The 27367-nt window shown below is 42.0% G+C and overlaps 2 protein-coding genes across 2 annotated transcripts in view; both read left to right on the top strand.

The window, feature by feature from the left end:
* LOC126390636 (voltage-dependent T-type calcium channel subunit alpha-1I-like) overlaps positions 1–21169 on the top strand; it is a 334551-nt gene extending 313382 nt beyond the window's left edge. The window contains exon 39 of the mRNA XM_050045029.1: positions 20619–21169. Within this exon, the coding sequence (XP_049900986.1) occupies positions 20619–21169 (551 nt within the window). The remainder of the gene's footprint in view (positions 1–20618) is intronic.
* Positions 21170–22493: 1324 nt separating this feature from the next.
* zgc:92360 (uncharacterized protein LOC436988 homolog) overlaps positions 22494–27367 on the top strand; it is a 36065-nt gene continuing 31191 nt past the window's right edge. The window contains exons 1-2 of the mRNA XM_050044632.1: positions 22494–22953; positions 27211–27341. Coding sequence (XP_049900589.1) covers positions 22866–22953; positions 27211–27341 — 219 coding nt within the window. The 5' untranslated portion in view covers positions 22494–22865. The remainder of the gene's footprint in view (positions 22954–27210; positions 27342–27367) is intronic.

Genomic DNA, 27367 nt, shown 5'->3' with positions numbered 1-27367 from the left:
TTAACTCATATCGCAGCGGTGCCTGGATAACGTGACGTGTGTGGTTGTGCTGCTGCTGTGGTCCTGCCAGATGCCTCCTGCTGCTGCTGCCATCATTAATCATACTTCTACTGTTATTATACACATATGATTATTGTCACATATGTATGCTATCAGATATTAATATATACTTTCAACATATTGTACCAAAATTGTGATTTGTGATATTGGGCTTTATAAATAAAATTGACTGATTGATTGATGGATGTAGGGTCAGGACAGATTATTTGGGCCTATGCTTGTATCTAAAGCCAGTGTTTGGTTTTTCTGTTATGGGATACTGTTGAATAAAGTAGTAAACTCTGTAGAAGAGGACCCCATATATAGGTATAAACAGCTCAGTCTAAGGTAACAAGAACACCATTCTTATTTTCAGGTGATTATAACTTAATGAAAACATGGTTATGAATATTATATTCCATTTCTGCCATTATATGCTCCTAAATCCTACACACTGGACCTTTAAGAAGTGAGGGTGGTAAACTGTCCACCCTTCTCAGGATTTTCCTCTTCCCTGTATCCTTACAATAAAACATGCCCTCATGAAAATAGAAATGAAAAGACACACAAACACACCCACACATGCAGTGTGGCACACACATACACATGTGTAGTATATCCCTCCTCCCCTTTTGCCATATATGCAATTTGCAACGTATCATGTGGGGTTTAAGCCTCGGCCCACACTTCACATTCTGCTCTGCTCTTCATTTCAAAACGCAAACACTCCCGCGGACCAAAAGCCTCTGAGAGCCAATATATGCAGAGGCTCTCTCTATCTCCCCCTGTCACATTGATGGGCAATAATATTCCATCCACATTACATAACTCAGATAAACCTCTTAAAAACGCTATGCCTCTAAGTGTTAAAAATTGCTAATCCTAGTGGATGCCTCGACGGCAGGCGTTAGCCAGTTTAATTTTCAATAACAGTTAATATTTTAAGATTTTACCAATGGTGGACACTTTTATCCAGAGTGCTTCAGAGTGCTGAATTTCAGCGCAGTTCATCTGCTGCCCTCGGCTTTCACAGCTGACACCAACACAGCGGTGGCTGCCATCTTAACAAACTTCAAAGGGAGTTAAGTTGTGTTTGTTATGTGTTAGTGACAGACAATTAAAGCAGACAAAAGAGAAGAGAAGGTTTTCTCGAATCACAGACTGTCATGTTAGCAAGTCAAAGCTAATTGTGAGTCTTTTGTTTCTGTTCGTCTCCCCCTCTGTTGTCTCAATTTTCCATTTGTCTCTGCTCATATCATCATAAACTCCAGTCACAATCTCAGCTTTTTTGTTTGTTTATGCCTTATTTCTCTCTTCATTCTACAGATTTGATGTGGTTGTCTCTTGCCATTAATTTCCCATTAAAGCAATGTTGCAGAAATGTATAGAGGAGTGGAATTACACACATGTGTGCACACACACACCCCAGCCCTACGCCCACATGCACCCCCACAGCCATGCACACACAAAATGGATAAATTCAGTCAAGTAGAATTGTTAATAATTTTCCTCTAAAAGTGGGAGTATGATAATATACTGTCTTTCTTTCCCTCACTCACACAGCTTAATTCATTTAGTTCTATAAAAGGAAGCATTATAACGCACACTGTCTGTCTCTCCCTGTCTCACTCCCACATGCATGCTTCAGTAAAAATAGACTGAAGCTTGATGAATCTGCTTGCTGTAGCGGTGAATCTTCTCTGTCATCAATAGTGAAAGCTATTGTTGCTGCAATAAAAGCCCCGTCAGTGGGAGGGAGGAAGGTGGGGTCTCGGCGATGATAAACGCACCTGGCAGGGGCAAAGTAATTATTTAGCTGATGTAAAGTAATGTTAGAGGCGCCTCCCACAGCGTCACCATAATCTTGTTATCTAAATGATGAGGTAGAAAGGAGAGAGGTAAGAAGAGAGGGAGGGAGTTGTAGGAGTGTAACACTCATCTTTGTTTACTTGGTCTTTGGACTGATTATGAAGTCTTAAATGTAGCCAACTAAACACTAGTGTTATGTATACACACACCGAAATCTGAAAAGGCGATAATGAATGTTGATGGAGAGGTGTGAAGAGTTGGAAGTCTTGTCTTTTAATTACTCCTGTGGCTGGCCTGAATGCTGAGGCTGCAACTTGAGGGCTGTGATTGGCTATAAGGTGATGAGGTCAGATCATAACCCTGCCACCTTCCTCTATTATTGATTCAGCAGTATAACTTGATAACAAATGATTTTTTTTTTTGGTGCCAGTAGGGTTGAGATTCAACTGCATTTTATCCCCTCTCAATCCAATATTGAATCTGATTATTAAATCCTTTTAAGCCTCTCATCTCATCTCTTCTTTTACTACCTACACTCTTCCGCCCACGGGGCTCAAGAGCTATGAAAAGTTACATGAATACAAACACGTAATAGCGGTAACAATAAATCAGACCAGAGGTTTTCAACCTGCAAGGCATGGCTCCCCAGGGGGGTGTGGGAGAGTTAAAACAGTGGCGAGGAGGGAAAGATGTGAGGCAAAGAGGTGAGAGAGACAGGTGCATGTTGGTGTTCTTAGAAAGGGAATTTAGTCTCAGTCAGGAACACTTTAGTCAAAGAAAGCTTTATTTCCATTTGCAGTATTATATTTGGTGGTATGGCTCTGTTCTGGGGCCTCTCTGCCTTTCTTCTGGCCTACACAGAAAGCCTCTTCCACACGCCTACATGGAAAGCCAAAGGCAGAGAGAGCACACCTCCCTGCCCTTCCATGCGCAGCAAAAAAGAGTACAAAATGTGACAACGCCCAACCATGTCTGTTTTCCTAAACCTATATGTAACTTTACTTGCCTCAGCCGAACCTACGTAATTTTTATTAAGTACATAACTTTATTTTCAGTATGTAACATGACACCCAAACATATTTCTTTTCCAAAATCTATCCTACATAACTTTGCTTTCCTAAACCTAACCTATATGAACTTTACTTTCCTAAACCTAACCTATGTGTAACCAGATTTTCCTAAAACCAACCTACATAACTTTACTTTCTTAAACCTAACCTACGTAACTTTACTTTACTTTCATAAACCTAACCTATACGTAAAAATACCTTCCTAAACCTAACCTATACAGAACTTTACTTTCCTAAACCCAACCTATATGTAACCAAATTTTCCTAAACCCAACCTTCATAACTTAACTTAGTCTAACCTTTCATAACTTTACTTTCCTAAACCTAACCTACGTAACTTTGCTTTTCTAAACCCAACCTATATGTAACTTTACTTTCCTAAACCCAACCTTCATAACTTAACTTAGTCTAACCTTTCGTAACTTTACTTTCCTAAACCTAACTTATGTGACTTTACTTTGCTGAACCTAACCTATCTGTAACTTTGCTTTTCTAAACCCAACCTATATATAACTTTTACTTTCCTTAACCCAACCTTCATAACTTTACTTTCGTAAACCTAACCTACATAACTTTACTTTAATTCACTTTTCCTAAATTTAACCTATGTAACTTAATGTGAAGTACGTAACTTGACACTGTCATTTATTGGGCACTAATTTGTGAGATATCATACAAACCATTGTATGTGCATTTTCATAAGATATCATGCAAACTGTCATATGAGTATGTGTTGTTGTAAGACACAGATGGCNTAACCAAATTTTCCTAAAACCAACCTACGTAACTTTATTTTCTTAAGCCTAACCTACGTAACTTTGCTTTTCTAAACCCAACCTATATGTAACTTTACTTTCCTAAACCCAACCTTCATAACTTAACTTAGTCTAACCTACATAACTTAACTTTCCTAAACCTAACTTATGTGACTTTACTTTGCTGAACCTAACCTATCTGTAACTTTGCTTTTCTAAACCTAACCTATGTGTAACTTTACTTTCCTTAACCCAACCTTCATAAACTTAACTTAGTCTAACCTTTCGTAACTTTATTTTCCTAAACCTAACCTATCTGTAACTTTGCTTTTCTAAACCCAAGCTATATATAACTTTTACTTTCCTTCACCCAACCTTCATAACTTTACTTTCCTAAACGTAACCTACATAACTTTACTTTCCTAAACCTAACTTATGTAACTTTACTTTCGTAAACCTAACCTACATAACTTTACTTTACTTCACTTTTCCTAAATTTAACCTATGTAACTTAATGTGAAGTATGTAACATGACACTGTCATTTATTAGGCACTAATTTGTGAGATATCATACAAACCATTGTATGTGCATTTTCATCATATCATATCATATCATGCAAACTGTCGTATGAGTATGTGTTGTTGTAAGACACAGATGGCACTTTAAAAATTGCATCAAAAATCTCTCTCCTTCTCTGAATCATCATTCAGTCAGTCAAATCTAAACCCCCTGACATGACACATATATTTGTAGATTCAGTGTGACTCACATTTTCGGAGGATATTATTATCACTGATGTCCATTCAGAATAAATGTCCTTTAATCAGAATCATCACGTTTTTTAGTAATCTGGTGATAGTTGTCAGTACATTAATCGGTACACTGCAAACAGGAACTGCTAATAGCTAATCTGACATATATTTAATAGTGTCAATTTGCCAAAACTGAAACTTATCTAGTTGTTACATTTTTGTCTGAGGGGAATAAAAGAATATTGAAAAAGGAAACCTGCTTTTGTCTGAAATGTCTTCAGTCAAGGAGTCATTGTTTTAAAAATTACCAAGAATTTTAAGTTGTAAACTTACCACCATTATTACTCCAAAGTGCATAATGTGCCGTGCAAAAACTGAGAGCCTGAGAGATATAGTAACAGTAAGTGACGGGGTGGGGCCAAGTAAGAATACTGCATAGTTGTTACCTGTATGTTTACTGATTATAGTGACTTTATTCAAACTACAGTCAGTGAAATGGAAGAGAAGGTGTTTTGGAGATCTGTAAAAGTAACCACAGATAGCAGTAATTTAAAGTTTTAAATTGAATATTTTGGCAAACTGCTGTAAACAGATGAGTAATCAAAAACCTGTAGATGAAAATTCTGTTTTTAGTTACTCATGCACTTGAGAGCTGGCAGGTAAATAATGAAGGGCAACATTCAAGATGCTTTGTGTGTGTATGGGAATAAGCACACACACACACACACACACACACACACACACACACACACACACACACTCTGAGACATTCTGCCAGTAGACGGAGGAAACAGATGCTACCCAAGCAGAGCACAGTTTGATCTTCCTTTCGCACGCCCAAATGTCAAACTGTTGCAAGTGTACAGGACACACACACACACACACACACACACACACACACACACTGACACCTGCAATGAAATTGAACAAGTAAAAGATTTATCACTCATCCAACATATAACCGCCGACCACTTAGCTTTCTATTTCCTGCACGCACCCAAATACAGACACACACACAAACCCACAGTTGGTGTGTTCGTGCATGCAAAACGTTTGTGTTCTTCAGTGTAGAAATGTGTTGGAAACAAAATGCTTGAGCAGTGGCCCTCGGCATCAAATACCGACGAGGGCTGTCAGCTATAAGTTATAGATTGAAATCGTCAGTTGGAGACCCCTCAGTCGATTGAGACTGTTTCAACTTGAGGACTTTTTTTTTTTTTTTGGCCAGTCAGTGTACTGTGCAGTGTACTTCCAGGCACATTCTGGTCCCCAGATTTTGCTGCAAAGCTTTAGACATTCGCTGCTCTTTGGTACAGGCTGCTGCAGACACAATGCAGCAGTGTGGAGGAAGACAGGCTTTGCACCATAAGGCTCTGACACAACATTATCTTTTGCTTTCTACTTGGAAATGGTAAATTTAAAGCTCACAGCAACTTCATATGATACAGCCATGGGCTTTTCTTTGATGTCTGTCTTTATATGGAAATAAAAAAGAAACTGTCATAGTCATATTGAATGGCCAAATCAGATTGGACTGGCATAATTCTGAGGCCTGTACAGCCCTAATACCGACACACCAAAGGATGCTCAGGGTCAGTATGAGATGCACCATGTGATGTCATCTTTTGACACTCTGAGCAACAGCTGCAGTGTAAAGAGCAAGAAAGTCAGGACACGCAGTAGCTCACCTGGCAGAGTGGGCGCCCCATGTACTGAGGCTGTGACCTTGCCGCAGTGGTTGGGGGTTTAAATCCAACTGCAGTTCTATGCCGCATGTCAGCCCCTCTCTTTTACTCTGAAGCTGTTCTAGCAAATAAAGGCAAAAAGCCAAAAAATAATCTTTAAAAAAAGAAAAAAAGAAGTCCACATACGTGAATAGTTTAAACAAACTCCAGAATTTATCATAATTACAACGTAACATGTTAGAAATACTAGCATATTGTGCTATGCTAGTGACATATGCTATGTGGTGTATACATCACAGAACATTACGTTAGTCCCAAACATACTTATTTTAAGCCAAACCAGAAGGAGGAAAACCTGTGTTGGAGGATTATTTGGAAAAGATATATATATTGAAAAGATACCGCATATGGTGAGTGGAAATTGACACGCCATCCCTGAGCGTCCAAACCTGACGCTGTAGGGGTACCCATAGCATCATAGTATAATGTGTAAGGGCCACCTACCAAACAACAGTAATTGACAAGTTGGGATTGAGAACATGTTGGCAAACTAACCTCGCTTTCCAAACAAATGTCTCTACGAGGTTTAAATTGGTCCTTACACAACAAATAAACAAGGACACACAAATACACATTCAAGTGGCTTTTAACTAACATCCAGTAAATATTTGCTGCACACAGCATGAAGATGGCAGAGCTGCAAATGAAAAAAACTATGAAGGGGAGAAAACAGCCATATTAGCAAAATGAGAGGCAGTGGAGCAGAGAAGGAAATGTTAATAGAAGGAACATTGGATGGATGATAAGGGCTGCAGAAGATCAGTGCTGAGACACCGTAGGAAGGCCAGTTATAACACCTTTTTATTCAGGGAAGCATTTAGTTGTGTACCTCTAGACTGTGATGCTGGAGAAATGGTAATTGATGCTGAATTTGAGGCTATTATGGAGGCTGTAATGGGTAAATTACCCACATTTGTATAATGTATGAAGATTTTTTTCTTAAACATAATGATATAAAATATACAGAAAACAACATAAGTGGCCATTGCAGTGCAAAAAAGTTGGATTTGTCCTCTGATAACACTCCAGTGGAAATGTACCAAAATTGACTCATTACCAAAAATAACAGCTCAGGTGAAACATCTGCTTTATATGCAGCAGCACTGCTCTGTGCAGGTGAGACAGCAGCTCAGTCAGATAAGGAGCAGCCACAAGGTGGGCCCTTCTCAAACCACCCCCTACACCCTCTCCCTATCCATGTTCACATGGAGAGTCCACCATATTGAGTACCGTACCAAACCAACTAGTGAGGAGTGGAAGTAAGTTAAAGGCTGAATCCAAATGTCCAGACTGCACCGCACTTGCAGACTTGCGGACTTTGGGAAGTTACTGGGAAGCCTGGGAGTGCTGAGGGCTGTCCAAACCCTCAATTCCTCCAGTCCACAAGGGGCCTAAAGAGGACTTTCTGCAGACTTCCAGAGAGTCCACTTGGGGTGCGGACTTAAGCAAACTTCAGTGATTTAATTGCCCACAACTCAACCCAATACAGACGTGATGTGGTAGTTTTTTTTTCAATAGTTGACCAAAGGATCAAAACCTATGCATATGTTATACAGTTACTATAGCCTATTAAAACAATACTTGAATTGTATCATGATACAGAAATATGTAGAAATATAGGCTACAGGAGGAGAGGAATCAGAATGCATTGTATTATTTCAGCCTACCCTTGTGCAGTGTAATGTCAAATATAAAGGCTAGAAAAGTGACCGAAAAAATAAAGAAGATCATCCGATGTAACTAATAGGTCAACCTGAATTTTTTTTTGTCATAGCCCAGTCCTTATTTCCACCATCTCTGTATTTGAATGTCTGTCTGTCTTTACGCGATGACAGTGAACTCGTCACAGTATGTACAACTGAAGTTCCCAAGGGCTTAGTTCACTAGTCCAGAAGGTGGACATTTGGATTCACCCATAAAACCCTGCGACAGTGAGCCTGCACCGATGCTGACTTACTGACCATGTGCAACGGCGTATTGCGCTCGTGACAGAATTTTTTCAATTTCAAATTTAAATTTAAATTTTCACTAACCAAGCAAAAGAGATCAACGTGTCTACATGTATCTCATGTCATTTTAGTCCACACTGATGTGTAGCCATGCCAACATACTGGTTTTGCCAGGGTTTTAAGATTGGAGCGAAGTGATATTGAGAAGATGTGTAGACTTAGAACGGCCTTGATAGTTGGTTCTGGCACACCACTTAACAAAGGCTCACCAATGACATTAGTGGCACAGATTGGCTCATCATTAGCCTCCCGAAAGCCCTCATTGGCTGTTAAACCACAATTTCATGTCATATTGCCTGAGGAATCAGTCAGCTTGGCAGAGTGAGCAGGGTCCAAGGTCTGGACCAAGGTAACGTTCGATTAAAAGCATTCAAATGGTGAACTCTGGGTGGCTTTTATTGTGAAGCAGCCACAGGAAATGCATTTGTCATCTTTAAAAATCACTCGATTTTTTTTGCATTTCACTCTCCTTTCCTTGGGGAGCAGATCTGTTAACTTCACCATGTAATTACTGGACAGTTCATGGCCTCATGACTCCTTTCCTGCCATCGTACATGACGCGTCTGTCCTCCCAGGTGCTGACACGAGACAGAGCCCTCATACTGCGAGGAGCTGACACTGATATATGGGCTCCTGTGAGGAAAATTCCTCAGTATGAGAAAGGGAAAGTCTCTACTGCAGGTAGAACAGACAGACATCACAGTCCTCTTCCTGGGTCTTAATCTGTTCAGTCTTTAACCTTGACTTTCATATGCACCGCAGGAGCTTAGCGTGCATCGTGAACCTTACATATGTCATTCATTTGGTTCATTAATCATTTCCATGTTAACAACGCTGTCAGGATATTCCTAAGAAGCTCATCTGGCCCAGATACTCGTGCAAACAAGGCTGCATAAATAGTCCCCTGTGATCTATCTCCACCATCACGATCACCGTGCAGGTATACAATCACCAGAATGTTTGCCAATGCCTCCATAAATAGAAGCCGTATATTATTTCTACCAGAAACGCAGCTTAAGCATGTAATCCGTGTGTCATGCCCCTCTGCATGCATTCCATCAACATGAAATGATCAACGATACAAAACAGGCGATGTTGTTTGCAAAGAGGAGAACGTGTAAACAAAGGGAGGGAATACGTATAACATGAAAGCCTATATGAATAAATTGTGAAGAGGGTGATTTTGAGATGTCAAATTCTTCCTTAAAGGATGTGAATAATTTAACGTTGCCCCACAAGGATACTCTTATCTGCTGCTGCTGCTGCTGTGCAGGAGATGAATAGGATCTGTGCATACTGCGCTCACTGTCGTTTATCAAATGAGAGATGGAGAGTTTGGAATTGTTGCATCGTTGTATTTACTGGAGGAAATTGTGACTGTGACACAGCATTGGACAACAAACCCAATGACTCTGATTAGGGATCAGAAAACGGGATTACAAAAAACAAGAGTTAGGCCAAAGGTATTACAAAGATGTATTAGCACATTAACAACCTCACCGGAGTCACAAAAGTTTAGTATAATTAGTTAGATTGTGCTTTGTGCCAGGGAGAAACAAAATATCATAAGTGACAACAGAAACTATAAAAAGGGTAGTTCCGGTCCTTGTTCATGACTGGCTAAGCCATGTTGGAGGATTTTGTAAAATACTCTGTAAACACACAGCTGTGACTACATTATACCAGTATTACTGCGCCAATTTTGTTGTGAATTTGGATTTACTGGGTGAGCTAATCATGGATAAGTGGTTGAAAGAGATGGAGATAGAGGAGGAAGATACAAAAGAAAGGAGACGTACTGGAATTGGCGAAAAAACAAAAAAACCGAGGAGCTGTAAAGGTAAGGACAAGAAGCTGGAACCATTAAACAGACTGTAGTCTGATAGTAAATACGCAGATACGCCGCACACAAGAGGGCTGAATTGCTTCTTCTTTTAATTTAGTCTTCATTTGAAATGATCTAAACAACGCGTTTCATCAGGTTTGTTGTTACATACAATGCACAGGTGTTTTTAACAAGGCTGCAGCTGCACTGAATCCAATCAGCAGCAGATTGGATTGTGTGCTGTGCAGACTCCATATGTGGTGCTGCACACATGCCCACCACCCGCAAACACCCCATACCACACAAACAATCAGACATCGCATTACATACACCCCACAACTGACAGTTTCATCAATTATATCTTCAATTACATCTCTCTATGTAGTCTGTTTACTGTTTCCAGAGCTGGTGGGCTAAGAACGATCTGGCTATTGACTTTAAAACAATAAAAAATGGAGTTATACAGCCACGCCATCAGATTTATGCTCTGAAAATAATGGTGAACCCTCAGCCCAGTCACCAGAGAAAAATGTTGGCAATGCACATTTCTGCAAACCATGCATACGTTACATTTGCAGGTTTCATACCTATCCTATCAGCGTTCCTAAATTGATGTAGTATATGAGCTAACTTTTCCACTGGGTGGTGGACGGATCAGTGTGTCATCAATGTGTTTTCAGCAGCTTTTTAGGCACCAAAGGTGGGTGTTTTCTAGCAACCCGTTGCTGTTTTTCTGGCAGGAGTAGTGCCATGAAAAGCCATTATTTTTTAAAGAGACGTCGCTGCTTTTCCAGCGGCACCCAGAACCAGGTATTTTAAGACAAAACATAATCTTTTCCTGACCACAATTAAGTGGTTTTTGAGCCTGAAACATAAATTGTATAAAGATGGACCACCCATCTCCACCTACTTCCAGTGTACAAAAATGAAGCCAAAATATCCTGAATACATCCGCCGCCATCTTGCGCAGGTGACGTCAGTTAGAGCCTAGTCTGAGTGGGCGGAAGTTTGCTACAGAGATCAGCCTCTCATTGGGCGGAATGAGCCACCCGCTGAAGTCCCGCCCTACCACCTCCAGTTGTGTAGCAGTTTTCAACCGTTTTCAACACATCCTTTACTAACTTTTGCGGTGTTTGATCTTGCGGGGATGTAGCCATTTTTCTGCCATGGTTCGCGTCCTGTAGGTGATATTTTTGTGGGCGTGTTACACCAAAACCTGTTTCCCCCCGGCAATATTTTTGCAAGTGCACCGTTGCTGTGGCACCGCCCAGAACGATTGTGATTGGTTGAAAGAAGTACAAGCAGCCGGGGCGTTTTTTTCTCCAATCTCACAGTGAGAGTCGGCCCAGCCAGACCTTTCTTTTCTTGAGAAAGGTCTGGTGAGCGAGACTAGTTAGAGCCAGAGTCTGCACAGCAGCAATCTCCACCGGTTTATACTGCAGCCAGCCACCAGGGGGCGGTCAAAATACTTTGGCTTCATTTTCGGGGCGCTGTCATGTTGTCCATCTTTATATACAGTCTATAGCCTAAACCTAAGCACATGTTAACCAAAGCAGTGATAAAATATGAAGTTTTAATGTATCCGCTACATAATAACATGAAAACGTAACATATCCATGGGTTGCAGAAATGTACAATGCCAACACTTTTTTCTGGGGACTGGGTTGACATGCCATTCAACTGCATTTAGTGCTACTGCACGTGCTTAAGGATGGTTTTTCGTTTGTTTGCTTTAAATAAATAAGACATAAGTAAGTGCTAGGAAGGGTTAGAATATAATCTGAAAAGATGGAGTTAAAGCCTGAGGCAGAAGATGGGTAGTAACTGTGCTGTCCTAACATTAAAATTAAAGATGCACCATTTGAATTTTTAATTACATTTTGGCCACTTAGAGGCAGCAGACGAAGGTCAGAACGCAACATCATGACAGCACATCAAGCTCAGTGTTAACTGCTGAGTCTGTTGATTCTTCACTTGGACCCTTTTAACACTACACAGTAATTACAGCAGCTGTTTGATTAGTGGAGCTTTAAACAACTCAGTAACAAATTTAAGTGACTTGACATGAGGATGTATTTTTTGTCATGCTAACAATGGTATTATTCACAGTGTTGTAAGCACAAAGGTGCACGAGGCAGAACGTCTTAGTTTGTCGTTATCAGGAAAATCACTGCAGTGGCAAAGTTTCTCCTGAACAAAAAAGATGAACAAGTAGGGAGGGCAACACAACCAAGACTTGCTGTCTCGCTTATTTGTTGTGCCTAATTCTCCTCCTCTCTAACTTGAGGCGAGGCGTTTAATTGTGTAAGCATGAAAGCTGTCTTTGGAATCAATTTCGAGCTCAGATAAGAAGACAGGGGAGTTGTTTTGCCTTTTCTCCTCCCTGAAACACACACACACACACACACACCCACACACACACAGATTGAATCAACCTGTGTGAGTTGTGTTGAGCCTCGGTGCCCTGCAGGGTGAAGTGAATCCTCTGAAATGGAGGCGAGGTGAAGGGAGGGGATGTATGACAGTGACCTCCCTCTGGCTCTGGCCCTCCTTCTCCGCCTCATTCATCTCTCCACCGCCTGACTGAGGATTCATCCACCTGATTACCCAGCAGGTATCCCACCTGCTCATCCCCATCCCAGCCTTGCTGCGCTCAGCATAAACAGCTTTGGGGTTCAGTCCTTGACCCGGAGCTTATTGCAACATTAGCTGCTTATAATATCAGGCATTCTGGAGTTTCAAGCTGGTCAGGACCTTACGTCCCCAGCGGAGCAGCTGTGTTTGTCCCTGAGCAGGGCTCTTAAATCATACCTGTTTCAATGAAGATGTGAAGTGGTCGCAAATATCTTCCTTATTATCTTTATATTTTGCTCACTCTCTGACCAATGTGCATGCCCCAGATGCTTGTCACTGTGTCAAATAAAGGCAGTAATGAGGTAAACACTGAGATTCTGGATGCAACTGAGGTCAGGAATCAGGTCATGCAGAGTCAGGAGGAAACTATGGAGACCTTTGAATGTACATTTTGTAAATATTTCTAGACCTAATGCTTGCTAGTTGCATTTAAAAGCAAGTTCTCCACCCTTGGCTGAAGATATTACCCAGCAGCATCTGCATATCCAACGGCTGAATTTCAATGAGGGTAAATAGAGGGAATCTACAACATCTCAATTAGAGAAAATAGCGCTGTCATCCGTGTTAAAACCCCAATTTGTGATTTAGGATGCTAATACGGGCGTGTTGTTACATAAAGTATGTAGTGCAGATTTAAATGGAAGCAGGGAGGCAGGCACCAGGAGCTTGCTGACAAGTCGTCCCGCAGACAAAGAGGAGACGAGGCCCCTGGAGGAGGCAGAGCTGAGAGTTAATGATCTTTCTGTATGCAAAGGCTACGGTTCAAAAGGCACTGGGATGATAGGAAGTGGCAAAACCCCATTAACTCCATGACAGAGTCTGCCACGAGTAATATGCTCTCTTCCGCTTTCTTTCTCTCCTCCCTCGGTCTCTCTTTTCTCCCTGTTTCCTATCCTCTGTCTCTTATGCTGGTTCTTTTCCTTCCTGCCTCTCTCCTCCTTTCTTTCTCTGTCTTTTACTTAGTATGCGTCTAAGTGTCTCTCTTTGTCTCATCCTGTCTCTCATCCTTTCTTAGGCTCTGTTTTCTTATTTTTTCATTTCCTCTTAGTCATTCTATCTTCTGTGTACCAGTGCCTTTTTGATCACATGGTTCACAGTAATCCAAATGTTTCTATAAAACCAAATTCTCTAATTTGCTTAATAATTGACTATCCTTGACTACCCTCCCCCCTTGTTGATACACCTGTCAAGCTTTACACCACATATGAAGATGGACAATCCGTCCCCACTTCGCCCCACTGTACAAAAATGAAGCCCAAATATCCCGGATATGGCTGCTGCCATCTTGCGCTGGTGACGTCATTTGGAGCCAGAGTCTGCGCAGTACAGATCTCTGCGGTATTAAGTTTACGCCCATACACCTGTCCGAGGAATTGTGGACAGCACCATTGACTGCGAGGATACCGACTGGCACAAACAGATGGCATTAAATAACTAATTTAAATGAATCTTATCAGAAACAAATACAGCTGCAGGCGCGCTGTGTTTACATGGGAACTCGCGCAAGACGTTCAGAGACGTTCTTGTTCTCGAGTCTCGTGAGTTGCAGGCTAACTGACCACGGTGAGAAATGATGCTATAAAAGTGGAGTAAATTATGTCTTTTCAAATCAATTTTGCATGCCGCGGCTTCAGGGCACTTGGATTACGACAGATGAGGCGTTCTGACGTTTTTGAAATGCATTAGTGGAGTTTTATTACATTTTCAAAATTATTTTCAACGTGGGTTCTATGCACTTCAAGTGTATGGAAAAAGCTGGCTAGCTGTTATCCTCCGATAACCCTAACGAGTTTTCACTGGACTTCTTGTCGACATGAGGTTGAGTAAGTACTGTCTGTATTTTCATTCTAAAGTGGTCATTTCCTTTAATGATAAAAAATTCCTAAAATAACAAAAAAACATCTTTGAGTTATTAGTTTGGCCCATATCCAATCTGCTCTGAAGATGGATGCATCTTTATGTACAGTCTATGCTTTACATTCTCATTTTTGAGACAATGAGTGTGTAGATCAGAAGTAAATGAAGCAGGCTTCACGTTTGTGGCCGGGAGTCTGTTGACTGAAATGATTTCATCAGCTGTAGCTAGCAAGAGTAAGCTAATGCTGAAAACCCAACAAAAGTATACGCACACAATGTCTACATACATGACATGAGCTAAAAAGCTAAGCTACGTGTTCCAGGGTAAAAGTCAGCATCCTTACATTTGCTCATGTGGTTTTGGTTTTGGAAAAGTGAGGATGCCATCCTGTGAATGTAGCACTTATCAGAGTCCAATGGACCCTGTTTTGCCATGAAGAAATCCCAAAGTGATCTCATCCCTACTTATTTTGCCAATTGGGTGGAAGCTCCAAGCATTACTAAGATGGAGGGTGTTGGCAGTACCAGTCAACATTTGTATGTGGACCCCATGTGGCTAGTGAATGAGCTGAAAATGGGCCCTATATGGGACTGTCTATGAGTTCCGTAATGGACCCAAGTGGGCCCCACATGGGTTATGCAACGGCTACATGGGTTAAGGCCCAAAATGGGCATCTTATGTGGGGCCCACTTGGGTAACACCACCCATGTGGGGATTTGGCATGTGCCCATTATGGAACCCTTGGACAATCCCATGTAAGGCCCATTTTTCAGCTCATTTACTACCCACATGGGGCCCACATACAAGTGTTGGCTAGTGAGTGGCACAAAGGCAGCTGGAAAGGCAGTGATGTGTTGCTAGAACCCAACCCAGCTTTGATTGGCACAAATGCTGCAACCGATGTTGTTGTCTGTTGGTCTTGAAAACTGGTCTCCTGGGTCAAAGTGTTTATTGGACCCATCCATGTCCCCTCCCATCCACCCTGAGCAGACTTTTACACTCATAACTACATCTGTTGCTTTGAGCATTTAGTAGTGATGCGGATGTGTTTACATTTGAATTGGTGGAAAGCCCAATGCATTTCACACAGATGCTCCCAGCGTCATTAGAGTAACACCAGGGGGAACTGCCCTTGTGGTGTATTTTGACGCCCTAGAAGTGAGACCAGGCTGGAAATCCAAGGCCTTACAGGCTTGCTGTGGCTTATTATGGCTGTAAAGCTATGATAAGACAATGGCTTTTCATGGGCAGGGTTTACATTTGGTCATAATGTCTGAGAATAGTCTATGTGGTCAGTAAGTTTGTTTTTATTTGCCTGTTTTGATGAACATTTTCAAACATCACTGAAGAGATGAAAAAATAGCACCAGACAAAACATCAGATGTGTGGATTAATAAGGAGCCTGCAACGTTCCTCAAATTAATACATGAAAGAAAAATAAATGCCACATTTCCATCACTTTTTCGACATCATTTGAGGTTTGACTGGTGCTCTGATGATTCACCATGTTGTTCTGCAGTGGTTTAATTGCATCCCACTGGAGAATCAGTGCATTTCATTTAAACACAATTGAACAGGTGAGGTGAGATTTCTTGTATGGGATCATACATCTCAATACTAAAAGGCTGGATTGCACAGTATTGTAAGGTGTTACGCTCTGCATGAATACCCAGCAAGTAGGCATGTGTTTTAATGACGGTCAGGTCAGTATAACCACAGGTTTTCAAAGCCTGTTTGATGCTTTTATTCTTGTCTTTGACCTTGATGTGTGTTGATACAGTTTCTGCCTGATGGTGAAAGCTCCTGGTTACTCCCACTTTGTGCTCCAGTCAGTTGGATTTCTTGACGTCAGAACTAAACAATTAATTCAAATGAAAGGTCTTCAAACATTTAGCACAACAGTTCAGGAAATTGATTTCAACATTGTTGGGCAACTCCTGTCGTCTAATTTATGGCTGTATAGCACAGAATAGACCGAGAGTCCAGACTCAAAGGCAGGGCCACAGACAGGGCATGATATGTCAGAAGCACCCAGCAAGACACATACTAATGGCCTGGACTTGCTGCCATTTAGTCCCTGTCATACACAGCAAGCTTCAAAATGCCACCAACTGCGTGCATATAAATCATCAGAGACAGAGAAACTGAGCAGAGATACAGTGTTCATTTTTACCTCCAAATTGGTGCTACAAATAAGGGGGATATACAACCACACTATACCAACCATAGTCTTCTTATAGTCTTCTGTGATTTGACTGTAAATGTGCTGCAAAGAGTAAAATTAAAATTAAAGGCAGGAATTTCACACTGTTATGCCGCCTTGCCATTCTTTATAAAAGGTACAATTACGGAATTGACGGACAGAGTTGTCTTGTCTTTAAGCCAGCAGCAGAGGTAGTAACAATGCCGAATCGACAGCGGGCAGGACGGGACCATGAACGGGATGGGTGTGACATTTTGACGACAGGTTATGCATGTGACCAGGAGATTTACAAGGCAGCTAGCAGCAGTTAGCAGCTAACTCAAAGAGGAAGAACAGCAACCAAAAATGTCCACAAATTGGGGAAACAACGAGGTCTGGGAGCTTCTTACCCTCCGCGCAGAGGATGAGATCAGCCGCCATGTAACAGGGATGGTAAATAATTGTTATTGCAATATTATGCCCTTGTTATTGTTTATAAGGTGCTGCCAATGCTTGTGTTATGTCACACTACAGGGAGAGAGACGCTTTTGTGTTACAAGTCACACTTGTCATACCACTTTTGCTTCTGGAACATTGGCATGCTGTCTAAAATCACACAGTCGGCTGCTTGATGCTGCTGTTGTTTGGTACTGTGTAAAAAAGCAATGACAGCATAATGAAGGGACTTTGTAGCAACCCTATCTCGTGATCTCTGTGTAAAAAGGGCTATGTTGTTGTGTCACTAGTGTGTGCCTATGGGTGTGTAGGTCTTAAAATGAGTTGTAGTCAAGTGCACTGTTGGCGCACTGCTATTCTAAGGTAGCAGAAAGTGACCACTGACCAACAAAAACCCGGTCTAAAGTCAAAATAGCGGAGTATTTTCCTGCTATTTAAAGAACACATTATTCATAGTAAGATGTGCCTACATTGGAGGGTCCACTCTGCTTGTTAAACACACAGGAATGCATGGATAGGTTACGAGTGGTGAAATATGCATCAATAATGACGAAAATATTTTACATTCTCTTGTGTGAACAGAGCAGAGCGGAGCAACAGAGCGGCTGTCCGACTCCCCATTAACACCCACGCTGCCTGCGTGAGCAGCGCATGACAGCGACCACGCTAAACAGCCACAGCTCGCGTACATGCTGTGTTCACACAGACAGCGCTGCTGCTACAGCATTTCAGCAGAGTTGCCTGCTTCTAAAACTACTGTATTTCCAGTTGTAATACAATTATCAAAAAAAAAACCTGTCTAGTTTTGCTGAAAACTGTGTGTGTCACTGAAAAAAAAATGCAAGACTCCTATTCTCTAGATGTTCTGCGATGCACACCCTCTGCTCATGCAGGCAGTATGGCCTGGCCGTAAGAGAGATGCATTCATGTACACAGAGCAGCGTAACTTCATTGATTATTTCAGAAGTTAAAGGTTTAGTTCTGTCGACAAGGTGTCGGCGCACCTGGCTGTTGTGCCTTAGGGTGCTTTCAGACCTAGAGTGCGCTTGCTTTGGTCCGAATCAGGAACTAATTTTGTTACAAAGCTGTATAATTGCCTAGAGTTGGTTTGTGTTCTGGGACCAGATAAAACGCCTTACGCGAGAAGTCTGCTATTGATTAGTCAGAATTTCCATGCGGGACACTTTCTAATGTCACAATGGAGGGACAACTACGCAGGTTGATTTGCTGTCATTGTTCATTTTAGTCAAACCATACAGTTTGAAAATGAGGTGCGGCTCCAACTAGAAAACAATGTTTTGATGCATTTCCTCTTTCCTCTTTGATAAAGCTTATAGTTAGGGCTGGCTCAGGCTTGCCTTGTACCAGCCCCTAGTTAGGCTGACTTAGGCCTAGTCTGCCGGGGGACGTCCTATAATACACCGGGCACCTTCTCTCCTTCTCTCCTTCTCTCTCTCTCTCATGTCCTGTTACTGCATCTTGCTAACTCGGCCGTACTGCATGTCACTAACTCAGCTTCTTCTCCGCAGCCTTTGTGCTCCACTGTCTAGCGGGTTAACTTACATCACAGTGGTGCCTGGATAGTGTGACGTGTGTGATTGTGCTGCTGCCGTGGTCCTGCCAGATGCCTCCTGCTGCTGCTGCCGTCATTAGTCATCCTTCTACTGTTATTATACACATATGATTATTGTCACATGTATACTGCCAGATATTAATACATACTTTCAACATATTGTACCACAGTAGCCAGAACTNATTGATTGATTGATTGATTGATTGATTGATTGATTGCATTGGATGTGCTGAATGTGCATATTAAGGTAGTACAGGAGGAGATGCACATTAATAATCCTCCAGGACTGTAACATGCTCATGTTTAACCCAAACAATGTGTCATGTGACTGCAGTTGGTTCAGATCGAGGTTGGAACACGTTCTTACCACAAAAGAACCGCACCAGAGTTTGTTTGTAACCGAAACAACCGGACCGAGACCTTCTTGAAGAGGTGGTCTCAGTCCGGTTGTTTCGGTGCACACCTGAGTGTGATTGCTGTGTTCACACCTGCCCAAACAAACTGCACTTAGGGGGCAAACGAACTTGAGTTCAACTGAACCAACCCAAACAGGGCAGGTGTGAAAGCAACCTTACTTTATGGCCAGGTGCACTTCAGATCACACGCTATATCTAGTTTCAATAGGGCCCAAAAAGTTTGCTTGTGTCCTTTATTCATTTGTGTATGTAAAAATCACTTGACTGATGCCATTATGCAACACATCCAGAGTGAGGAGAATGGAGGAGGTGCTCTCTCATTCTCTATCTCTAAAACAAACACACCCACACACCCACACACACAGACTTTAACCCCAATCAATTAGGTGTCACCAACCCACGGCTCGACAGTTGTTGGTATCCAACTCCAAACTTGTCAGAGAGAGAAAAGGAAGATTTAGGGGCTGGGTTGGGAAAGAATAGACACGACACTGTCTGCTGGATTGGTGTTGACAAATGAGCTCGGTAACGGAGCATTAGCCTTTTACTGTCATAGGGGAAATCCAGTTCTGCAAAATAACATCAAACCCTGGTTGCTTGCAGCCTGTCAAATCAGCCTAACTGCTATCTGTCTCACTTAGGCAATCACACTGGGGTAGTGACTGTTCAGTCGTGAGGGAAGTTACTTCAGAGAGAAAATATTTTGGTTACATTTTCACAGAATATCATTTTCCCTGTAAGAAGACCGTTGAGCTGCTGATTATTATTAGTATCAGTGATATCAGGCGGAAGTGCTCCTTCTTCCCACCAGCCTGTGTATCTTATACTCTTCATGGTGCTGACAGGAGGGAAGGGATATTTGTTTAAAAGACAGACACTGTATATGTAGGCTACAAACAGCACTGACAGCCACACCTGTACCAAACAGAACTAAACCCCTATATTCATGGCAGGCAGAAAAGTGGTGAGCTGTTGCCACCTACTGTCCAAACATGGAGCTACAACAGGCAGCTGAGTGTGAGGAATGCAGAAGCAAATCTGCCCTCATATGAGCTGTAACGTTTAATTCAATTTCAGACCTTTAGTCTACATTTGAGAGGGAAATATTGTTCGCAACAACAACAAAAAACATACACCACATGCAAAGACAAAAGTATGTGGACATCGACTCAAGTAAGGGATGTCCTCAAGATGTTGGTATCTGGGTGCTGTGATGTGTGCTGTGACCACCAGCCAGTGTTGCCAGTATTGGGAGCGGGCCCTACAACAATGTGTTGAGCAGAGGATTTTATTTTCATTTATTTAACCTCCTTTTAACCCGGAAGTCCCACTGAGATCAAAAATCTCTTTTACAAGAGAGACCTGGCCGAGGAAGCAGCCAATCAAAACACATTTAAAATGCAACAAATACAACATCGAAGCTAAACGCCAATAAAACCGAGGCCCTGCTCATCGGCTCCAAATCAACCCTCACCAAGTCACAACACACCCCAGCTCCACCCATCATCATCGATGGATTCCCTGTGCCCTTCTCCTCCCAAGTCAAGGGCCTCGGCGTCATTCTGGACAGCACCCTCTCATTTGCACCTCATATTAAAAACATCACCCGGACTGCATTCTTCCACCTCCGCAACACCTCCAGACTCCGCCCATCACTGTCCCTTTCCAGCACTGAAATCCTGGTTCACTCATTTGTCACATCCTGCATCGACTACTGCAACGCCCTCCTCACCGGCCTCCCCACCAAACTCATCAACAGACTGCAAATCATTCAGAACTCGGCCGCCCGGATCACCACCTGCACCAAATCATCTGACCACATCACCCCTGTTGTCATCCAACTTCACTGGCTCCCTGTACAATACCGCATCCACTACAAAACCCTTCTCCTCACCTACAAAGCTCTCCACAACCTCTGTGACCTCCTTCAGGAATACACCCTCCCGCACCCTCCGCCCAACCTCTGCTGGACTCCTCACCATCCCCACCTCACGCCTCAGTACCATGGGTGGTACATTTACACCTACACTACATTAGCCTCCTGAGACCCTGTGTCCTCAGATGAGGACGTCACATTTTGGGTTTACTTGATCTTAAACTTATTATTATGGTCTTTGTCTCTGGAACAGCCTTCCTGAGAACCTGAGGGCAGCAGAGAGTGTTGATATTTTTAAAAGCAAACTTAAACCTTTTTAATTTGGCTTTCAATTGAATTTTACTTATTTATCAATCTGCCTTTTATTTTCTATCTTAGCCTGTCCTACTTTTTGTTCTATTTTATTGTTTCTTCTTCGTAACCGTGCCTTTTGTGTCTGTTTTACTTCATTACTTTTACTCTTTTACTCACTTTATTCTATAGTACTCTTTCCTTTAATATATTTTTATATTTTTACTCTATCCTTTTATGTATTTTTAAATCTTAATTTTACCTCTGGTGTTTCCTCATTCCTGATTTTCAGAGTTATGATGGCGTTCCCTGAGTTCCTATTTTTAATAACTTCCAATGCTTAATGCTTTTTTTTTTGTTCTGAATATGTGAAGCGCTTTGTGTTACATTGCGATGTATGAAAAGTGCTACACAAATAAAGTTTGATTGATTGATTAAACTTTATTCTACTTAACTTCGTGGACACTTTTTTGTGCCTTCTTCTTGTGGTAAGAGCGCAATACACTAATCCATGTAAAAACAAGATGGCAGCCATCTCTGCCAAGTCAGTTTGCAGCTGATCCCGACACAAAAGTGGACAAAACCTCATCAAATTTTATGCTTGAAACTTGTTTGATATGGCAACAAATTTGACCAATTTTAGCAACAGTAACAAGCTAAAACACTTAATTAGGAAGTACTCATTTGAAGACATTAGGACTTTATTGTTTGTCTCATTTGAGGACATTGGAACTTAGTTTTTATACTTATTATGGGTCCTACTGATCCCAAACAGACAGGAGAAATGAAAAATGAATACCAAACAAAAGTCTCAGGAGGATAGACTGACTCATAAGATGTTGAAATGTGGCTTAAATGTGCATTTGCAACCTTTAAACTTTACATTCAACCACATTCCTTCATATTCATAGCCTGAAAACTTTTAACTTTGAGGAAACCTGGAAAAAACTAGATGAGGACACGTGATATTTAATATGTCCATATAAAATTCTTCAAAATTTCAAAGTCATCTTCCTCAAGGCCAGCTCAATAATCTGACAGGTCTACTGTGTGCTCTTCAAAATGCTCCTCTAAGTGCCGTTTGCCTGCTGCACACTGGGCGCCGGAGTAAAACACTCAGTGATCTAACCTCGAATTATGCGGAAAAGCAAGTTTGAACAACCTCTGCATTTCACTTCCTAGTGTAGGGTTTCATTCCCGTCCACACACACCTCCTCTGCGCACAGCCGGGCTTATCGCTGCGAGTTGGCTCCAGACTTTTGTCAGGACGCGTGTCTCAGGCCACCTGAAAGGTGTCAGCACTGGCTTTTAGGGGCCCCGCAGCAAAGGACAAGAGAGAATGGACGTTTCCGTGCAAACTTTATGAAGAGGCCTTGATTTCATTCGTCTGCAATCGGAGGGAAACACCTCGCCTCTGCTGAGGGCGCGTACCTGTGCGGACTTGCCCACAGCCCGTTAGGAGGGACTCCAGTGGGGGAGTCAAGGCCGAGGAGACACACCTTACCCCCCACCCCCACCCTCTCTGTCTGCCTGTCCCTCTCTCTCTCTGAAAGCGGAGGAATCTGAAAACTGAAATGTCGGCAAATGACAGATCAACGCGAGCACTGAGGGAGATCCTGCAAAACCCTGGAAATGACGCTTGCGCAGACTGTGGCGCACCCGGTAAGACTTACCTATCCTAAATAGCTGTAAAATGTAGTGAACAGGGAAGTCAAACTTTGTAGCGTATCTTGGATTGCTGAGATGTGACGTGCACGGGGTGGCGGTGCGGATCATTCACCTGTGCCAGCACAAGATATCCCTCAAAACATTTTTACTGTTCAACCATTGCAGCCAAAAGTACTTCACCACTGATTTGACCATAACACTGTAAGTGCCAGACACTCCTTGTGTGCACTTTGTTATCTGACCTTAAATTTGTGGCAAGGTGAGTCAGGAGCTGAGAGGAAGAGCTTTCCCAGAGAGTACTTGGGCTAACAGTGCAGGTGAAGCCTTTCTCTGAGGTGGAAGCTGCAAGAGAAGAAGCTCTCACAGTTCAAGTCTCTACATGCAGGGTGAAGGGCTTGTACACACCCTCACCCAGTGCTTTTAACCCACCCAAGGAGGTCCTGTATGCTCAGTTAGACATTTCACATAAGAGTAAGTTTACTGCCCCACAAAGACAGAGCAGGTTACTGAAGAAGTGAATTTGACTTAAAAGGGTTTAAAGCAGTGATACTCACCTTGTAGGGCTGAATCTGGTCCCAGGCAGGGTGCTGGGTGGCCCCTCAACTATCTTCTAATTAACCATTAATTATTCACGCTTGGAATTGTTTATGTATTTTTTATTTATAACATGCTAGAGTGCATAAAAAAACAACAACAAAAAACATAGGGAGTTTTTCCATTACCTGCTGTGAGGGTCCAAGGACAGAGGGATGTCGTACGCCTTTAAGCCCTCTAATAAATAAAATTAAAAATGTTGCAATATGGTGAATATTGTGATGAAATACATTGCGATTTATTACCTGTTTTCAATTGTAAACGATGTCCCCAAAGGAAAACTTTGTCAACATCTGCATTATCTAATAAAGTTTTCAGTCTCCTCATCTCACTTCAGCCATTTTTTTTGCAGTAAAATATATGTAGTGGACTGAAAAAGCAACTGCGTATATATAATTCTAAATAAATTTAAATAATATTAATAATTTGTATAATAAAAAAATCAATACTTGGCATTGTGTGACAATACAGTATTGCCACAGAAAAATATTGTGATGCTATAGTGTATTGACTTTACCCCACCCCTAGTTAGCACTGGCACCTCACAGTGAGAGGGTTCAACAGGGATTCAGGTCAAGAGGGTGCTGGGTTTGAACCCGCCAGCCCCCTGTTTTAGCGCGGGTTTTCCCTGGGTGCTCCAGCTTCCTCCCACAGTCAGACATGCAGGTTAGCTTAATTAGTGACTTTAAATTGTCCGTAGGTGTGAATGTGAGTGTGAATGGTTGTCTGTCTCTACAGCCCCTTTTACACTGCCAGATTTTCCGCGAATGTTGGGCTGTTTTGCCGGCAAGCTGCGAGCGTTTAGACACACAGAGGCGGAATTGCGAGTTGATCTGAGGTGCCTAATTTTCCGCCTCGTAGGGTAGACATATTGGCGGAACCCTTTTAGTTTAAACAGACCGAGGTGGCCTTCCGCAACGGAAGGGGCTGTTGATGACTTGTGGGAGGAGCTGTTGATGACGCCGCACATGTGAGCCACTGGCGGTGGATAAACAGGAAACAGCTGATAGCAGGAATTAGCGAGCAGCTAGTAGCAAGAGGGAAACGCAAACCTGACAGACACTGTAAAGATGAGCAACTGGGGAGATCTGTCTAAAAAGAGCTTATGTGTCAACCCTGTGATAGTCTGGTGACCTGTCCAGGGTGAACCCCGCCTCTCACCCAGTGTCAGCCAGGATAGGCTCCAGCCCCCCTTTGACCCTGAATTCGATAAACGGTCATGGATAATGAATGAAATGAACAAATAGAGGATATCAGTCAATCACAATGGGTATTTTTTCAGTTAGGCTATAGATAAACTTTTGAAAAAAAACCAAAGCATTATGTAGCCTAAATTTAGCTCAAAGCTAACAGTTGCTCACCAGCTAACTCTTACTTGATACGGCTCTGTAGCTTTAGCCGTATAGACTACCTCTCTTGACTGCAGTTGGGCTTTGGGAAAATTTTATCTCAGTTTTGTAGTAACTGAAAACATAACATGCCGTTGATAGGCCTAACAGACAGCAAAAAGTCAAATTCTGGTTCAATTCCATTGAATCGGGGCCCTGAGGCACCGTGTTGCTGGAGTGAAGCACTGCAACAAAATAAAAATAATATCACTGCCAGGAGTTATCTCTCCATCTTTTATATCTAACTTATTTATGACTGACTGCACACCTTCTGATACTTGTGTCTATTGAAGAGCTTGACCTCCCAGGTTATGTGACTTGCTCAACAACAGCTTTCTCTGCCAAGTGCTAAGATTTAACCCCTCTGGTCACATCGTGGCACATATTCCTGTCATTTCCTCTGTTCCTCATGTTCAGAGACGGGCATGTATGGACTTGTTCGTTTTTATTCAGCTTTCTCCCCGGTGTTGTCAAATGGTAATGTAGCAAAAAATAAGGCATAAGTATTAACCAGCCAAGCACATAGCATTTCTAATCTGCAGTAAATGATTGGAAAATTAAAGAATGTTCTGTTCTCTGTACTCAGACATCTGTGATCTCTGGTGATAAGGTACGTCTCTCTCTCTCTTTCTGACACACACACACACACACATACACATACATACCGATGCTCTGTTTACTGGCAAGCTGTAGAATGTGTGTCAGGAAGATAAGACAGGTGTGGTCAAAGCAAGGAAAACATTTCTCGTATATCAGTGCTCAAGAAGAATTTATTGTCGTAGCAGTAATCTGCTCATGAACGTAAAGTTTATACAACAACTGAGTTGCCCATAAGCAAAGAACCCCAAACTCTTCCTGAAGAGGCAAACACTACAGTCCAAATACTTATCTGATGTGAGGCTCAGTGCAGCTTGAAAAGTACATATGGGAACTTTAAAATTAAATTTTTGAACAAGGAATGTGTATTTTTTAGGGATACACAATGTTGGATATCCAATATCCAGTATGCGGATTCATAACAACCTATTTGACGGATATCCCCACCTAATTTTAGTGATCATAAAGTCTCTACTGTAGCAGAATTAACATCATATTAGAAAAAGAAGAAGATATACTTTATTAATCCCAGTGAGGAAATTCCACTCTGTTGTCATATACACCCAGACGCATACTGTAACACACACACACATCAGAATCAGAATCAGACAAGCAGGAGCGACTGCAACAGGCTGCACATGCACATGCACAAACAGGACCTATACATGCATTAAATGGAGAGATGTCAGAGCGAGGGGTCAGTGCCTGGGAGGCAAACTGGCTTCTCTCCAGCTACCAGTCCATGCTCCATATTTTGGTCTGGAAAGGGACTTGAACCGGCGACCCTCAAGTTCCCAACCCAAGTCCCTGTTATGGTGATGGCCCACCAGCAGATGGAGACACGAAATACAGTACTTTTAAATATATGTGATATTCATTCATTGAGCAAAATTAAGAAAAAGCATGTTGGCCAATTCTGGTAGTTCATTTTAAAGTGGTTATTGGCTGATAGCGATGATGTATCAATATTATTAGCATGTTGACCGATTCCGATATTTAATTTTAAATCCAATATCGTCCGATACTGATGACGTGCGAGTGAGTATTTTTCACAGTATATTAACTGTGTGCTGTGATGGACGGCCTTCCCACTGTTGGTTGTTAATGGTCTGCTAATGTTAGGGGTTTGTTTCTTTGTCATTTTTATGGACTTTTTGGTTTTGGTTGGACATAACTAATAAACTGAAGTCGTCACCTCAGGGTTTCCCCTGGAAAATTGGTTAACAGAGAAGATAGCAAGTAGCCTTTGCCATGAGATGGAATGCCACTGCTTGTTTTCCTGAAGCCAAATAAATCTTACATTATATTTAATAAAATGTAGTCATTTCATCTGACTGCACCTTGGTGTCTCAGGACTTGTGATGGTAATTTTGTCATTATTTTATTTGGCGAAGAGATGAATTCATTTATCAAAAAAAAAGACAGCGTCATCTATAGAATCAATCAATAAATAAACAAGTTTTAGTTACAGCCTTAAATCCAAGTCACACAAAACATGTAGGTTATGTCTTGACTCCCTAGACTTTATATTGACAAGCTAAGGATAAGGATTCCTCTCTCTTAGCCCATCCATGTCATTGTTCTGGCCCCTCCATGCCCACTTCAAAATCTCCCTTCTTGTCCATTTCTCCCATTCATCCCATTTGTTCTCTGTCCATCTTGCTCTCTGCAGATCCCAGCTGGGGCTCCTGCTCCTTGGGTGTGTTCATCTGCCTGGCCTGTTCTGGGATTCACCGCAATATCCCCGACATCAGCAAGGTCAAGTCCCTGAGCCTTTCACACTGGGAGGACCACGAGGTGAAGGTGAGACCACAGAGCCAGCAGCATCC

This window comes from Epinephelus moara, chromosome 5, assembly GCF_006386435.1.
Source record: "Epinephelus moara isolate mb chromosome 5, YSFRI_EMoa_1.0, whole genome shotgun sequence".
NCBI classification, from domain to species: Eukaryota; Metazoa; Chordata; class Actinopteri; order Perciformes; family Serranidae; genus Epinephelus; species Epinephelus moara.
This window is presented reverse-complemented; position numbering and strand designations above follow the sequence as displayed.